The following is a 17,679-nucleotide window of genomic DNA, read 5'->3' as shown; positions in this document are numbered from 1 at the left end:
TGCCTGTAAGACGAAGCCCAGGTTACAGCTGCCCTGATGCTTCGTTAGAGTTTTTTTTTTTTTTTTAATTTCCTGACAAGATGACATCATCAGGAGGCGGGCCTTAAAGAGACAGGAAGCTAAAACGGCCTGTTTCAGACAGAGGCTGAACTGAGGGGCTGCATAAAGGACCAGTAGAAGATAAATAAGGAGTTTTATTTCCTTTAACAGTGAAAAACATGAAAACAGTAACAGGATGCAGCACAGACGGTTTACACTGAACCTTCCTACATGTCAGTTTTTTCTTCATGTATTTGATCGTTCGTGTTCAGACTGAATCTTTGGTTCTTTCTGTTGTTTCTGTTTCTCTCATTTTCCAACTCGTCTCTACGTTTAAGAAGTAGATTCATAAAGCTGCTTAAGATGAAACATTTTCAATTTGCATCTCATCACATCTTTCAACTGACTTTACCTTCAATCACTCCGCCTCTATAATTCACTTCATGTTTTCTCTGAATACAATTAAACTTAAAAGAATCTCAGCAATTAAATGTATCAATAATAATAATCTGCGGATGAATCCATGAGGAGATGATTGTTAGTTGAAGCCAGATGTTCAGCTGCAGTGTTTATCTGTCCGTGTAGAACAACGAGTTCATCTTCATCACCGAGTTCAGTAATCAGACGTTTAAACCTGTAGAAGCTGATATGTTGTAACACTGCAGCAGCCGCTGTAATGAGATGATGAACGCCGTGTTGACCGAACGCCGACAGTAAACAGAGCTGCTGTTGAACGCTACTCAGGACTCCACTGTGAGGTTTGCTGAATCTGCTGAAACAGCAAACACACTGGAGGGAAGTTATCTCTGAAACCTGCTGAGCTGGACGCAGAAGGACACCAGACACTGATGGAGGAACAAAGTGTTTCTAGGAAAGAGTTCTTTAAGTTGAGACGACGCTGGTAGAAGAGGAAAGGAGAGAGGAAACAGGAAACGAGAGGAAACAGGAAATGAGAGGAAACAGGAAATGAGAGGAGGGAACAGAAGAGAAGAGGAGAAGAAATAAGGAGGAAATGAGAGAGAAGATGAGGAAACAGGAAAGAAGAAAGGAAATGAGGGAACAAAAGAAGAAACGAGAGAGGAGGAAAGAGGAAAGGAAAGTAGAAATGAGGAAACAGGAAACGGAAGGAGAGGAGAAGAAGAAACAAGGAGGGGGGGGGGAGCTGAGTTATAAATGAAACAGTTTTATTACCAAACACGTTACAACACACTCACACACTCACACACTCATACACACACATTCACACACTCACACACACTCTGACACAACAGCAGCAGCTGTTCATTAAATTGAACGAATCACAGACATCTTTCTGTTCTTGTCCCTCTCTGACGTGACGCCTCCACTGACCTTTAACCTTTAACCTGAACCTAAAGTAAAAACATCCTGCAGCACGTCGTCATGGAAACAGGACGCTCTGCTTTCATTGGACCTTCCTGTATGAATAAAGTTTAAATGAATGAACCTTAACTGTGACATAAAACCAAGCTTCGACCCTCAGAGCGTCGTCACTCAGCAGCTGGATGTGACATGCAGAGACGCGGAGGTCGGTGGCTGCTGACTGTGCAGAGTGAGCTGTAAATATTTAACAGCTCAACACCTGTAACTGTTTACCTGCAGGTCGGTTTACAGCTGCACAACATCTGGCTGCTGAGCGGAGCTGAAATCTGTGAACTGAACCAACAACTTCCTGTTCGGTTCCAGGTTTCAGAAACAAAACACACTGAGAGCGTCTGACGTCTTCGTTCTGAGGTTCACCTGTTGCATTAAACGGCTGAACGCGCATCAAACCGCCCTGACGCCATGTTTTGATTTGACAAGTGAAGAACCAATGAGAAAAGCCCAAAGAGAGAGAGAGTGAGAGAGCGAGGTTGACTGAATGAGAGAAATTTGTGTTTAACGTTGTAAAGCAGAAATAAAAACCATCAAACACTCAACGGATGATTTACTGTATTTCTCCTTCATTCATTCATTAACGCAGCAGTAAACAACAACAACAACAACAACAGGGCGGATCTGTTGTTGTTGTTTGTGTTTCGTATCTGATGCCTGCAGTTCTCTGTCGGAGCATCACATGATGTCGCCTCATTTATCAGTTTCAGTGCGTTTGAGTCTTTTTATTTGTGTTTCTGTTTTATAAACCAGGAAGTTTCATTAAAAACACAACTGAACTCTGTTAAACTGCTTTTACATCGGAGTACATTTTAATCTCATCTACAGTATTAACTGTATTTTATTTGTTTTTAAATCTCTGATTAGTCTTTTTTTATCTTTTCTGTTATGTTTTAAGTCTCTTTATTTTATTTGTCTTGTTTTAATTTAAAAACACTAAAAGTTATAAACATTAAGATTCACAGAAACAAACTCAGGTTCTGTTTTTGTCTTTTTACGTCACATTTGACATCTTTTTGAATGAAAGTTATGTATGAAGTTTTATTATTATTACTGCTGGAAACATTGAAGATGATTGTGGAAGCAGCTGACAGTGATGTTATCCAGATGTTAAAGGTAAAATGTTGTTAGATTTACTCTTACAGCTGCTTATTTTTAGAATCTTTAAAGATTTTAAATCATCTGGATCGAAAAATATTGCATCAAGATTTACAACCTGTTCATTTATTTATGATTCTGTCCGTTAACATACATGAGGAAGACCTCAATATAAACACACTGCAGCAGCAGCATCACCTCAATAATAAACATAAAGTAGAATTTATTATTATTATTATTATTATTGCATCAGATTGTAATAATCCAGGTCTCCTCTTCTGAACAGCAGTTAAGTGTTGAAAGACTTTCTTTATGTTTCAGAGAAACAGATGATTGACTGTGAGACTCGAATGTTACTCTGATACACGAGAGACACAAAAACATCTGTCTGACCATCAACGATCAACGATCAACGATCAATGATCAATGATCTGGATCAGCTTCAGATCTGATCAGCTTTAATCTGATTGTCTGCAAATATAAAACATCTGATTATTTCAGGTTTATTTCACACTTTCACTTGTTTAAATCTCACAACAGACGAGTGACTCTGAGTGTGAAGAGGAGCTGCTGATGTGCCCTGGAGCAAGGCACCGACCCTCCAACTGCTCCGCAGATCAAACAGCGTTGCCTAGCAACACAGCAGCAGGTTATAAAAACTCTGACGCGCTCAGTCAGGTTTTCATGATAAGTTTCAACTAAATGTAACACTCACACACACACACACACACACACACACACACACACACACACACTCAGTCCAGTCAGCTGAGCTCTCAGTTTTACTGGCCATTAGATTTACCATTATGACTGTGTTAATGGGACTGGGATGGAGAGAGAGAGGAGGGTTCAACCAGTCACACATGAAATTAAAAACAGCAGGAGAGAAAAAACAGAACGAAGAGAAGAAACTATCAGTACGACACAAAACACACACTAACACACACACTAACACACACACACACTAACACACACACACACTAACACACACACTAACACACACTAACACACACACTAACACACACTAACACACACACACACTAACACACACACACACTAACACACACACTAACACACACTAACACACACACTAACACACACTAACACACACACTAACACACACTAACACACACACACACACTAACACACACACACTAACACACACTAACACACACACACACTAACACACACACTAACACACACACTAACACAAACACACTAACACACACACACTAACACACACACTAACACAAACACACTAACACACACACACTAACACACACACTAACACACACACACTAACACACACTAACACACACACACACTAACACACACACACTAACACACACACTAACACACACTAACACACACACTAACACACACACACTAACACACACTAACACACACACTAACACACACACACTAACACACACACTAACACACACACTAACACACACACTAACACACACTAACACACACTAACACACACACTAACACACACACTAACACACACTAACACACACTAACACACACACTAACACACACTAACACACACACTAACACACACTAACACACACTAACACACACACTAACACACACTAACACACACTAACACACACACTAACACACACTAACACACACACTAACACACACTAACACACATCACACACACTAACACACATCACACACACTAACACACACTAACACACACACTAACACACACTAACACACACTAATACAGAGTGCTGTAAACAATAACAATGATCATTGGATTGATCAGACGTCGTCCTGTTAGGATCAATAACTGATCAATTATAGAGAATTAGAGTTTCTATTTTAACTGGCGCAGCTTTTCCAGCCTTTACGGTACTGGTTCACCAGTACAGGAATCTCACAGACCAGTAGCATGTGACGCTTCTCAGCCAATCAAATCAGTGGATTCCTGTAAACAGAGACGAGAGTCGACAGCCGGAGAAACGTCGACTAATAAAGTAGAATAATCAGACTCATGTTGATTCTTCTCACAGGAAGTTCAGAGCCGCTTTGTCTTGTACTTTGTGAGACGGCGGCGACTAAAACACAAATCTTTGGAGCAAACGCGGCGTCTCTGATCTGAAGCGAAGGATCAGAAAATAAAGGATCTAAGAAACCAACATGATCGATCCGCCAGCATCCCAACATGTTTCAGATCTAAGATCCTGGCGAGAGAAGATAAGAGTTCAGATCTCTGACTGACGAGAGGAAGTGAGGCAGCAGGATGAAAGAGAAGAAGAAGAAGAAGAAGAAGAAGGTGTTAAAGCTGCTCAGCTACACTTTTTATTTCATTGTTCTAAAGTTCAGTGTTTTATGTTAAGATGCACATGTTTCAGAAGCTCTGCTGTAGATTTATAGACTTTATTTTACCTGAGATGAGAACATTTATTTATTATTTATAATCCATTCATGTGAAAACATATTGTTGATTTGTACTTTCTGTATTTCAGGAGTCGACGACATACAGACGTCATGATTTGAGTTTTAATGAAACATCTGTGGATCAAAGTGATGTTGACGCCTCCAGACGTGTTAGTTACTCATTTCTGTCTGTTAAGTTTTTTTAAATTGTGAGATTAGCAGGTGAGAAGTAGCGATGTGGAGTCTGAACTCGTTACTACGTCACAGCTGACAGTCAAATCAGATCTGCAGGAAGCTTCAACGCCGCCGCCGCCGTCCAGCGCTGCACCTTATTATCATCATCACTCTGAACTGACACAGACGATACTGTTGTTGTTTGTTTGGTTGTTTGTGTGATTGTCGTATTTCTTGCATGTCTTGTTTGTCTTGATGCTGTTTATGTTTTAAACATTTTAAAGTCTTGTGGTTGAAGATATTTTACTGATTAACTCGTCTCAGCTTTAGTTTCTATCAGACGACGTCGACATTCAGACACTAAACTCTAAAACGCTGTTTTAAAACAACCTGCGTCCACATTGCTCCTACTGAGCATGTGCAGAGGACAGATGAGCAAGTCAGCAAAGAAAACCAGCGAAGAAGAAACGATTTACTGTTACAATTTTGACGGCGGCTTCCTGACATTTAGACGACAGTTTGATCAGAGGAAGGTGGTGGATAACTAAGCTGTTAAAGCAGACGATACACACATGAAACCCTCCGCCGTTGTTGTTGTTGTTGTTGTTGTTGTTGTTGTTGTTGTGTTCTGTCAGCGATATGACAGCATTTCTACAAACCAGTGTTTTCACACTGACGCTCTCTGCAGGACGATTTGGAAAAGTTCAGTTTTTAAGGGAGAAAAACGCTGCTTCAGTCTGAACGGACGAACAAAACGGAGAAGAAGAAGAAGAAGAAGTGTTTATGAATTCAGCTGATTTAACCCTTTCATGCACAGTGATCACTACAGCAGACAGATATTCAAAAGCCTCTTCCTTACATATTCACTGATGGTCTAGTTGCACATCAGCCAACACAGTGAACTCTAATGTGTCATCACATGTTAAAAAAATAATTAATTAATAAATTAATGAATAAACAAGTTCAAATATTGTTTTTCATGGCTGAAGGGGAATAAAAACACTGACTGAGCATGAAAGTGTTAATGTGGACTCACATGCAGAACGTGCTCCTCTGATTACTAAACATTGTTATTTTCTGCTGACGCAGTGATTTTATTCTAAAAATGTTTCCACGTGATCGTTAAAGAGGAAGTGAAGACGGATTTAGAGATGAAGAGACGATTCAACTGAGACATAAATCAGCTGATAGTTTAAAGAGCTGCTCCACAGTTATTAAAAATACTTTAAACACACACACACACTCACACACACGCACACACACACACACACACACACACACACTCACACACTCACACACACACACACACACACGCACACACGCACACACACACACAGTCTCACACACACGCACACACGCACACACACACACAGTCTCACACACACACACACACACACACGCACACACACACACACACACACACACACACACACGCACACACACGTAGCGCCATCCTGCTGAAACAGTAAAGCAGTTATTTTTCTATATTTAGCAGCGCTGGAACATCAGAGACTCATGAAGGAGACGAGAGTTCAGATTATTAACAAGAGAGAAAATAATAATCACAAACACCTGAAGAGTGTTTCAGTGAAATCATCAATAAAGACCGATCGTATTCATTGATCCAACAACACGTTGTCGTGTCTCTGTTGAGTCCATGTGAACGCTGCTGACTGATGATCTTTATATCTTTATTATAAACCATCGTCTAATAATCATCTCATCAAACTAGACTGTTTATACAAATAACAAGTTTATAAAACATCTGTAATCAGGTCAAACGTCTCAGTTTTTACTCATCCTGCTGTCAGTTTGGACTCGTTATCATATTAATAAAACTGTTAAAACTGAAGCATCAGAGGCTGAATTATCCCGACTTCTACTCAAACAACCAACATGTACTTCAAAAGTAGAGATCAATAATATAATATTTTAAAAAAGTATATAAACAATAAAGAAAATCCCTGAAAACTACTAATAACAAATAAACAGCAAACGTCTTCATGTTAAATGAATAAACTGTCAGAAACTCGTTAATATGAAACTTCTGATTGGTTCAGATTCAAACTGGTCTGCTGACCGACCAATCAGAGCTTTGTGGGTGGGATTAAGAATGATGACATCATCTTCCTGTGACAGAGACAGAAACACGTCTCCGTCAGTAAACAACAACATGTCAACACGTCACTGAATGATTGAAAAGCTGCAGCTGTTGGTGTCCGACTGTAACAGACGTCTGGCGGCTGTAGAGCAGCTTTAAATGAGCAGGTCGATGTGTTTGTAACGACGAGTCCTCACGCTGCAACTAACAATTATTTTGATCATTGATTAATCCTGATGACATCATCATTTCCAAAAGCCCGCGGTGATGATGTCATCAGACATCTTTAGTCCGACCAGCAGTTTACATTCAGTTTATATTCAGTTTACTACGTTGTTAAGAATAGTTGCAGATTAATTTTCTGCCGATCAATTAATCAACTAATTGCAGCAGCTCTGGAGAACACAACAAGTTTCACCAACAATATTACTGTGTGTGCGTGTGCGTGCGGTGTGTGCATGTGTGCGTGCATGCGTGTGTGTGCGTGCGTGCGTCACCTATGCGGCTGTCCATCACGTATGTCTCTATGATGGCGCTCTTCCTGCAGATGTCTTCAGCCATGGACGAGCAGCTCACCTCCAGATGTTTCACCTGACAGGTAAAACAAACAGATTAATTCAGCTGTTCAGCCAATCAGCAGTCGGCGTGTAAATGTGAAACATTGAACGTCTCATAAGAGAAACAGATGTTTGTTATTATTATTTGTGAATCCACTGAAACAACTAATCAATGATCAAACGTTAAGCGATCGTCGATCAGCTGAATCATGAATATCTGCAGCATCAGCGAACACGTGCAGCTGTGACCCTGCAAACAGAAACAGTGAACGCTGCAGAGATCGTTAATAATTCATCTCAAAACATAAAACTTCTTCTGAAACAAGCTGAACTTTCCATCGTTGACCCGACTGTTGACTGTTGACTGTTGACTGTTGACGTTCGGCCGAGCGTGAAAACTTCCAGACAGCAGAACCACCGAGACGCGACTGAAGGGTTTTTTGGGACATTGTTTGACAGGCGGGACACAGACAGGACATGTGACCTTTAAAACCCTGGTTGTCATGGTAACGGAGGGCTCCTCACCTTCTCCTCCAGCATCCATTTCTCCTGCTGGACCTCTGCGAGCCGCTGGAACAACTCCCCGACCTCGTCGTCTGAGAGCTCGGCGGGACGCTGAGACTGAGGGCTGCCTCCTCCCGACTGACGGAGACACACAGAGACACACAGAGAGACACGTTATTTAATGAGACAAACACACGGTGGACATGTCACCCGCCGCCGCCGCCGCCGCTGCTGATAGTTTCTGGACAACAACAAGAGGAAGATGAGACATCAGGCTTTAAACACAACATAAATCACCAGAATGATCCTTTAAAAGTGTCGGTTTGATGGTAAACGTCTCATCAGCAGGATGTAACACACATCACACCTTCCTCTGTCATGTGACACTGTTGCTAATGACGACCGAACCGCCGCAGTAAACCGACCTGACGATGGACTCTGTAGTTTCATGTTTTGACAGAAACATTCAGGAACGTAAACTGAAGCTGTCGGCTCTATTTACAGCGTTTCTATCAATAGACACACACACACACACACATACACACACACACACACGCACACACACACGCACACACACACACACACACACACACGTCACTGTGACGGAGTTAAAAATAGCAGCAGACGTTGATGAAGACTTGTGAGAGAATCAATGTTAAAATGTAATAAAACAATAACAGGAGTGAAGAGAGAGAGAGAGAGAGAGAGAGAGAGAGAGAGAGAGAGAGAGAGAGAGGAAGGAGAGGAGGATGACGGGAAGTTACAGTTCAGCGTGTCATCACCATGTCAGCATATCGCCGTGGTAACAGCTGTCATAACAACGGAGAGACAGAGACGGACAGACGGAGGTCAGGCTGCCGCTCAGAGCGACGGAGAGAAAACGAGAACAAATATATGATTTTATGTTTTAATGTTTGAGGAAACAGAAGAGACGTCTGAAGCTGCTGAAAGCTGTAAAATACCAAAAAATGTTTTGTCAACAACCTTTTTTAGGTTAATTTAAGTAAAAACTTAATGAGATGAAACAGACTTGATGAAACTAAACGTAGTAAAGCTTCGTTTTACTCGTCTGTTCATTTTATATTAATTTCCTGAGTCATTTCCAGATATTTAACACTTAAGTTTTTAAACATTTTACAGAGAAAATGATGGAATTTAATATAAATTATAAGAAAAAACAAACGTGTTAAGTTGGTTTAGTAGGTAAATACCAGTTCATTATATTTGGGTTTATATCTAGTTGTTAATTTACAAAAAATCTTAAGGAATCAGATTCTTGACGTTTCTTTAACTGATATAAAATGACTCAGTGTTCTCAGTGTGTTTAGTGTTAATATTTCCTCTATTCTACCAAATTACCTGATGTGCAAATTAACAACTATATCTGAACCTGAATATAATGAATCTGTACAAATAAAATAAAGCTTCACCAGAACTATGGATCCATCTCTGACTCATATTACTGATTTAATAACAGTTGACTAAAAAAAACAAAAACTTGAATGAAATCTTAACATGTTTGTAGAAGGGTTGTGTGTAACAGTTTAAGAGAAGAATCATTTCAGATGTTTATCACAGTGTTCGAGTCTGTGACTGAAAACGTTACTGGATTATTTATCTCAGGATGTGAAGATGTATGACGTCAGACGAGACGACGTCGCTGCATTTTTATCTTTGTGGTCAATAATCTGTGAAGTTCTTTCACACTGAAATCAGTCAGAAGGATTTGAATGTTTTATCAATTAAAACCAGACGATAATTACAAAACTAAAATGAGTTTTGTTGACTTAAACTGACTAAAAATAAAAATGTGAAAAGATGAAGTTGACTAAAACTCACTTTAGTAGAGATGCAACGATTTGAGTCCAACTCTAAAAATATTAACAATTAATCCTTCAAGTGATGAAGAAGAGAGAAATGTTATTGAAAGTTAAATGTGATCCATCAGGAGACGCAGCTGAAAGCTTCAGAAAAAGCAGTAAGTTGACCTTGAAGTCCAGAACGAACCTCCAGAATAAATAAATCCTGATTAATTGGTTTTTAATTTATCTGAGTCGACTTCACTGTGACGGAGAGATGATGATGATGATGATGATGATGATGATGATGATGATGATCTGACTCTGATCGCTGTTTGCTTTAGGCTCCACCCACCTTGTTCTGATTGGTCGGCTGGGTCTCCTTCATCATGTCTCTGTAGGAGAAGGACGAGACGGAGGACGAGTCTCCGGTCTGCTGAGTCCGACTGGGACTGTTGATCTCTGACAGAACCAGTTCCTCCAGACCTGCCAGACACAAAAACCATCGACACGTCAACACACAAAAACCATCAACACATCAACACATACGTCACACAAACACACAAACACATCAACACATCAACACATCCGTCACACAAACACAGCGACGTCCATCATGTCTCATCATCATGTAAAGCAGAGAAGTGAGATGGGGACGTTGTAGAGACATTGATCCTCCGCCGAGACGTCGCTGCAGTATTTTCTCTTTCTGATTTCAATTTTATTTTCAGGAATATTAAAGATTTATTTTGGTTGTTTGGTGAGATTTATGACAGATAAAACCGAGAACACTGGATCCATTGTATCCATGAATTTGTGGACGTGAACATCATGATAGTTTAGTGTCTTGTGAGCAGCAGAAAGATGCTGGATGGATCGAGACAACAACTGTTATGAAATCAGGTGAAAACATTAATGAACCTCTCAGGATGAACTTCAGAGCCGCCCCTTTAAGGCAGCAGACCGTCCCTTTAAAGAGTGAATACACACCCAGTCATTTCTTTACACTGCACACATAATCACACAGGTTGATGTTGACATATGATGTTAATAAATACATTTTCTGCTTAAAATTAGCTCATTTTTGTCTGCTTGGATTTTAAAATTCAGTTGAATTCTCTAATCAGTTTGTGTCTCACACACTGAGCTGCTGCTGACGTTAATAAGTCTGATAAGAGAAGACAGAGAGGCGACGTCCTGCTACTCACACAGTCCTGCAAATAACCAAATGATTGATTCTGTTTCTGTGGCAGTAAACACAACACGAGAGCCTGCTGATAACTAACTGTGCTGTTTGACAAGATATTCAGAGCTGATGACGCTAATGTTAACATGATAAACAGCAGGGCTGCGGCTACGTACTGACACACACACACACGCACACACACACACACACACAGCAGAGCCGCTAGCTCAGCTACAACACTCCTCTGACCTCCCGCGTCACACACTGTGTAACGACGAGGCCACGCCCCCTGCAGTCGACCTGTGCAGTCGTCTGTTGCATCTTTTAAACATGCTGGGGATGGAGGGAGCTGACAGAATTTCAGTGTGCAGTTACTCTTTAAAGCAGTGGACAACAAACTGTCCTTTTAAAGGTTTAATGTGTGAGAATCGGCCAGAATTTAAGCTTAAAACATTCCCAAATAAACTAAAATTATCAACAGAATGAAGAAATAACAGTTTTGACATTATGTCAAAGACCTGAATGTATTATGTTGCATTAGCATGCTAACCAGCTAGCTTCGGCCCGTACTGTCTCGTAATACCACTTTATACCTGAGGGGGGCGACAGTGAGTCACTGTAGTGTCCAGTCTGCCCAACATGAGAAGAAGAAGCAGCAGCACCGGCAGTAATAGCAGAGTCAGCTGAATGCTGTTGACATTTTCACTATAGGACTGTTAATACGTCACTTTATTAAGTTTTAACATGTTTTCAGGTCAGTTTATCCAAATAACGCCTATTTGGAAAGTTGCAGCGATGTTGTCAGTTGCAGAAGCTGGCGGGGGAGACATCAGCTGTTCATGTCAGCTGATCAGACGCACCAGCTATGTGTAAACTGACCCCTATTTGTTTGGATCAGATGGTCAATTCTTACACATTATACCTTTAAGGCAGCAGACTGTTGTAAACTGAACCACTGTCGTCTGGTTCTGTTGCTTCTCCTGCTCGTCTTGTCCCGTGTCGTATGTGTTCTCATGTTAATCACTTATCTTGCACTGACAAAAAATAAATAAATAAATAAAAGACAACAAACTGCCCCTTAATACAGCAGACCGTCCCTTTAATGCACTAGAGAGTCCCTTTAAAGCAGCAGAACGTCCCTTTAAGGCATTGGACCGTCCCTTTAAGGTGGCAGAATGTCCCTTTAAGGCGGCAGAACGTCCCTTTAATGCATTGGACCGTCCCTTTAAGGTGGCAGAATGTCCCTTTAAGGCATAGGACTGTCCCTTTAAGGCATAGGACTGTCCCTTTAAGGCATAGGACTGTCCCTTTAAGGCAGCAGACCGTCCCTTTAATGCACTAGAGAGTCCCTTTAAAGCAGCAGAACGTCCCTTTAAAGCATTGGACCGTCCCTTTAAGGTGGCAGAATGTCCCTTTAAGGCGGCAGAACATCCCTTTAAGGCATTGGACCGTCCCTTTAAGGCATTGGACCGTCCCTTTCAGGCATTGGACCGTCCCTTTCAGGCATTGGACCGTCCCTTTAAGGTAGCAGACCGTCCCTTTAAGGCGGGTGCTGGCAGCGGGCAGTAAGATAAGTAGCCTACTTTAAAATGTCTGATTCTCAGGTTTGTGCAGAAAAGCCTTTTAAACATTCATCACTGCTCATAGATTATATATGATGCTGAGGACTGCCCTGCACCACTCTGTGTGTGTGTGTGTGTGTGTGTGTGTGTGTGTGAAAGCAGAGTGACAGAGTGAGTGTTTAAGAAAAGGAGGAAGTCTCAAGAATGTAAAAAAAAGAGGAAAAGTTCTGCAACAGAAGACAAAGATTAAGTAGGAAAACCGATCAAGTTTGATCAAGACAAATAGAAAGTGACTGTGCAGGTGTGTGTGTGTATTTGTGTGTATTTGTTTGTGTGTGTGTTGCCCACAGACGCCAGTGTGTCCACCTCAGCTCTGGGAATCAGAGCGCTGCATTAAATATTGAACAGAAGGGTCCGGACTGAGCCAAAACCTCCTGACGCAGGGTTAGCACGCCGCCGTTTATCCGACCCACAGGCCACCTTACAATCACATCCCGGCCACTTAGGACACACACACACACACACACACACACACACACACACACACACACACACACTTTTCTTACTGGAGCTTTTAAAGGGGAACGTCGTCCATTTAGAAGATTTAAATACTCTTCCTGGTGGTTTCAGTGTCACATCAGATCAATAACTTGCAATAAAACACGTCTGTCATCTCACAAACAGGTTTTCAAAGTGACGTTTTGAAGTCTTGAGTTTGCGTTTATCACTCGCTGTCGGTAAGAAGACACTGAAAATCTAAAAGTTGGGACATTGAATCAACTTCTTCGCACTTCTTGAGCTCTGCTGCTGTTTTCCTGTTGTGTTTTGTTTATTGCTTTTGCAAAAAGAAGCACTGTTCCCCCATTTTTTCTGTTCTGTGGCTGCACACCAACTCAATATAATTAATCATAAGCCAGAGGAGTCTGATAGGCCGGGACACGAGCCAGTTCACACAAGAACACAACGACTACAGTTCAACAGAAATCATCTGCTAGAGAACATTTCTTAACTTTGTATTTATAAAGTAAAATAATGAGTTTTCTAATTTGCTTCAACACAGTTTTTCCACTAGTGAGTCTGTTAGAGGAACTAAAGCTTCATGGACGTATTAAAGGACAAGTTCACAATTTTTCAAGTCTGTCTTAAACCGACAGTCAGGAGCCCAGATGAACATTAAAGCTGTTTTTCTTGCTGTAATCATTCCTCCTGTTCATACTGACCATTAGAAGATCCCTTCATAATGACCTTACAATGGAAGTGATGGAGGACAAAATCCACAGTCCTCCTTCTGTGCAAAAAAAAGTCTTTAAAGTTTATCTGAAGCTAATATGAAGCTTCAGCGTCCAAATGAGTCAAATCAAGTAGATATCTTTCAACGTTACAGTCTTTTTAGTGCCAAAGTTCCTCTTTTTGTTACTATACTTCCACCTGCAGCTCAACAGGGAAACACTGTCCGAGGAAACACATCATTACATCAGTAAATATCCACAAACGGCTGTTGCATCATTTCAAATTAGCCGGCAGATGTCCTAATCTTCAGCGTATTCTCCGTCATAACTCGCGTTAGCATGTATGCATTAGCCACATATCGGTATCAAAATGGCGGCTGCGCTCAGACGTTTCAATTGACACCTCACTTCATCCAATAGGAGCTTCCATATCCTGTCTACAGCCTATAATAGCCAACGAGAGTCTGCGTTGAAAGGAGGTGCCTGTCCCTCTTCTTTCATGTAAAGACTGAGCCAATAGGAACAGAGTCTGCTGGTGACTGACGTTTCAAATAGCCAATGAAATTTTGAAAATGACCATATGCAGCTTTAGTGGTTTCTATAGAGCGTCAACCTGGAAATCATGTAAATTTAAATAGTTTGCTGTGTGCTACTTTTTATACAAACTGCTTTTCCACCATAGTGTTTGTTTTGACTCTTTAATATGCACAAACTTTAGTTCCAGCAGGGGAACAAAGCACTATAATGCGTTTATGCCTCAGTTACTCTGAGCCAGGGGTTATTTAGTAAATGGCCTTTTTTTTTTTTTGCAAGACGCCTAGAAATATCCTTAGAAAAACATGTGTAAAATATTAATTTTCTGTGGTATTGTTATTAAAGTTGAACTAGGTGAGGCTCCATGCTGTGGTCCCATTGAGTTAAAGTCCCAGCTAGTAAATCCCAGCTATAGGTCCTCTGCAGGCCGAAATAAAAACCTTCCACTTCAGTGTGTTCAAACTTCTATTACTCAATGCCAGTAACACTTACAGTGATTCTGACTGTTGGGGAAACAACTCCAGAGTGCTACCTTTCAAAAGAGACCAAAACCATGCATGTACTCCTAATGGTTCAATAACAGCTGACAATTAACTTCAGGTATGGCTTGAACAGGTGTTCAAGCCATACCTTTATTTAACATTTTTAAAGGAATTAAACATTCCTTTAATTTCCTGTAAAATGAGACAGGAAATTAAAGGAATGTTTACGAGTTCACGAGTTTAAAGGAACCATTTACTGCTTTAAAGTGACAATTTACTGGTTTAAAGGGAGGTAAAGGAAGGTTCTAGGGCTCCACTTGTTATTTCAGATACTGGTAAGATGGTGAAACACAAACTTTTGAGTAACAGATCCATAAGTTTTAAAGTTTAGCAGACACAGAAGTTTTATAAGACTATGAGCCACGATTTTACGAACGTTATCACAGTGGCCATCAATTTATTTTTGTCATGATGATCGGAAGGTAAACAGCAGGAATGGATGGTTCATGTACGGTTGAAACAGCCGAATGTAGATTCCTTGAACAAGTTAGCATGTTAGCATGTTAGCATGAACTCATAAACACACTTATAACACGGATCTTTTACTTCTCAAAACTGAATATGACCAAACTGACTGGTTCAACTGGTAAAATGTTTTAAGTCCTATAAATAAACCATGACACAGTCAGAGCTGTCTGCAGGGGCGGGGGATGACATCATGATGTGACATCACAGTGACATCACGTATGTGTGTGTGTGTACCTGTCCTGGTCTTGCTGTTGGTCAGTATCTCCTGGAGTCTCTCCTGCAGTTTGTCCGCTCGCTTCCTCTCCAGCTGCAGCTGCCGCTTCAAATCCTTCAGCTACACACACACACACACACACACACACACACACACACACACACACACACGGTCAGGGATTTACTTTCTAATTATTATTTTCCATGCACGGCTGCTCTTAAATTACTCTGCAAAATATATTCTCTCTCTCTCTCTCATCTCTATTCAAATTCCACTCCTCCTGTCCGTCACAGACAGACAGACAGAGCAGTCTTCTGTATTTGCTGACATCAGTCAGATAAACATTTAACTCACCGCTGCGCTTCCTTTCTTCTCTAAAATCCTCTGACCGTCCACGGTGTCCTTTATCTCCTGCAGACAGAGGAAACATTGATAGAAGTTAAAAAGGTAGAAAACATTAAACAAATTCCACAGTTATGAAAATAATTTCACCGTGATGCTGATGCAGCTTTTTAAAACCATAACAGTGATTCTGTAAATCATGTGAATGTGTAGTTATAGTAATAAAAAACTAAAGACATGAAAGACAGACACGATAAACTAAACTAAAAGTCTTAATCAACAAGTCCTCGAAATGTAAAGACCAAATCATCTGTCTGTTCCTTCAAACTCTGTTACGCATCACTGATGGAAAATAAATGTGTTTTATTTATTTATTGTCTATAGTTAAAGGTTCTTTTTCCTGTAATACACGTTCCAACCAACGGAGTCACACTATTCAACTGATCTACATGCGGCAACAGAAGCAGAGAAGAAGAGTGAAGCTAACTTTTGCTAATAACGTCACAGAGCAGCTTGAAGGTCTGATCAGGTTTATAGAATCATTGTAGTTTGGGTTAAAATGACTACTTTGTTAAAGTTAGGGGACCTTTGTTGTCATGGTTACAATAATAAACACGTGATTAAGGTTAAGAGTATTGACTGTTGGTTGGAAACAGGAAGTGAACAGTGATCTCTGGTGTTAGAGTGATGTGTTGTAGACGACTTCCTCTCTCTGTGTGTCACTCTATAATGACGTCACCTGATTTCCAGAATCACTACGACCACTAGAGGGCGCCGTCACTGCAACGTAAACATGTTCTGTCATTTGTCTTGGGAAGAGTGTCTCCTATCCCTCATAGACCACCAGTGTAAAAGAGACGCCTGTAAAACTGTTGACAGGACGCCTCGAACTGCAAACAACGTCAATTATGACTCTTTCTATTATGAACTTTTGATCCATGGAGGTTTTATGTTTGTAAAACTTTCCTCGAGCCGTGACGTCATCACAATGTAAAGTCTATGGGCCGAGCGGGAGCTCGTGGGCGGGGCCAGCAGGGGAAACACTACTGCGCATATTCAGTGGGCCGCACAACACGGAAGCTAGAAACTTTTTTTTGGCGTATGCGCCAGGCGAGCAGTTCCTACAGGACTGAATGGCGCCGTTTTTAGTCCGGTATCCAGCTCTTATAATAAATCCATGATCTCAACAGACGGGTCTTTAGCTGATTTTTAAAGTTGTCTAAAGGAAGAAATTTGCCACAAGGTCGACCATTTTTCTCAACTTTCTCTCCAAACACATTTATTCCAACTGATGATCTTCAAAAACCCTCACAAATATATAGTTTAATTTTTAAATGTCTCAGGGATTTCCTACAACAGCTGATCAAACAAACAGGAGGAAATTTGTTGGGGACTATTTTCAGCAGCGGATGGATACACATGTGGTGCTGTAGTGAGTATTTGTGGCAGCAGGACGGTGTGTGTGTGTGTTCATGTTCATCTCATACACACACACGATACTTGTTAGTTGACCAGAAGTAACATACAGAACATCACCAGACTTC

At 40.8% G+C, this 17,679-nt stretch overlaps 1 protein-coding gene across 3 annotated transcripts in view; it reads right to left on the bottom strand.

The window, feature by feature from the left end:
* The window catches only part of gripap1 (GRIP1 associated protein 1), a 59,412-nt gene that overhangs the window by 4,712 nt on the left and 37,021 nt on the right, over window positions 1-17,679 (bottom strand). For all 3 annotated transcript variants that reach the window (XM_042408243.1, XM_042408244.1, XM_042408245.1), the window contains 5 exons: window positions 16,148-16,204; window positions 15,814-15,913; window positions 10,414-10,544; window positions 8,281-8,397; window positions 7,696-7,789 (listed from right to left, as the gene is read on the bottom strand). In XM_042408243.1, coding sequence (XP_042264177.1) covers window positions 7,696-7,789; window positions 8,281-8,397; window positions 10,414-10,544; window positions 15,814-15,913; window positions 16,148-16,204 — 499 coding nt within the window. The remainder of the gene's footprint in view (window positions 1-7,695; window positions 7,790-8,280; window positions 8,398-10,413; window positions 10,545-15,813; window positions 15,914-16,147; window positions 16,205-17,679) is intronic.

Source organism: Thunnus maccoyii, chromosome 4, assembly GCF_910596095.1.
Source record: "Thunnus maccoyii chromosome 4, fThuMac1.1, whole genome shotgun sequence".
In the NCBI taxonomy this organism is placed as follows: domain Eukaryota; kingdom Metazoa; phylum Chordata; class Actinopteri; order Scombriformes; family Scombridae; genus Thunnus; species Thunnus maccoyii.
This window is presented reverse-complemented; position numbering and strand designations above follow the sequence as displayed.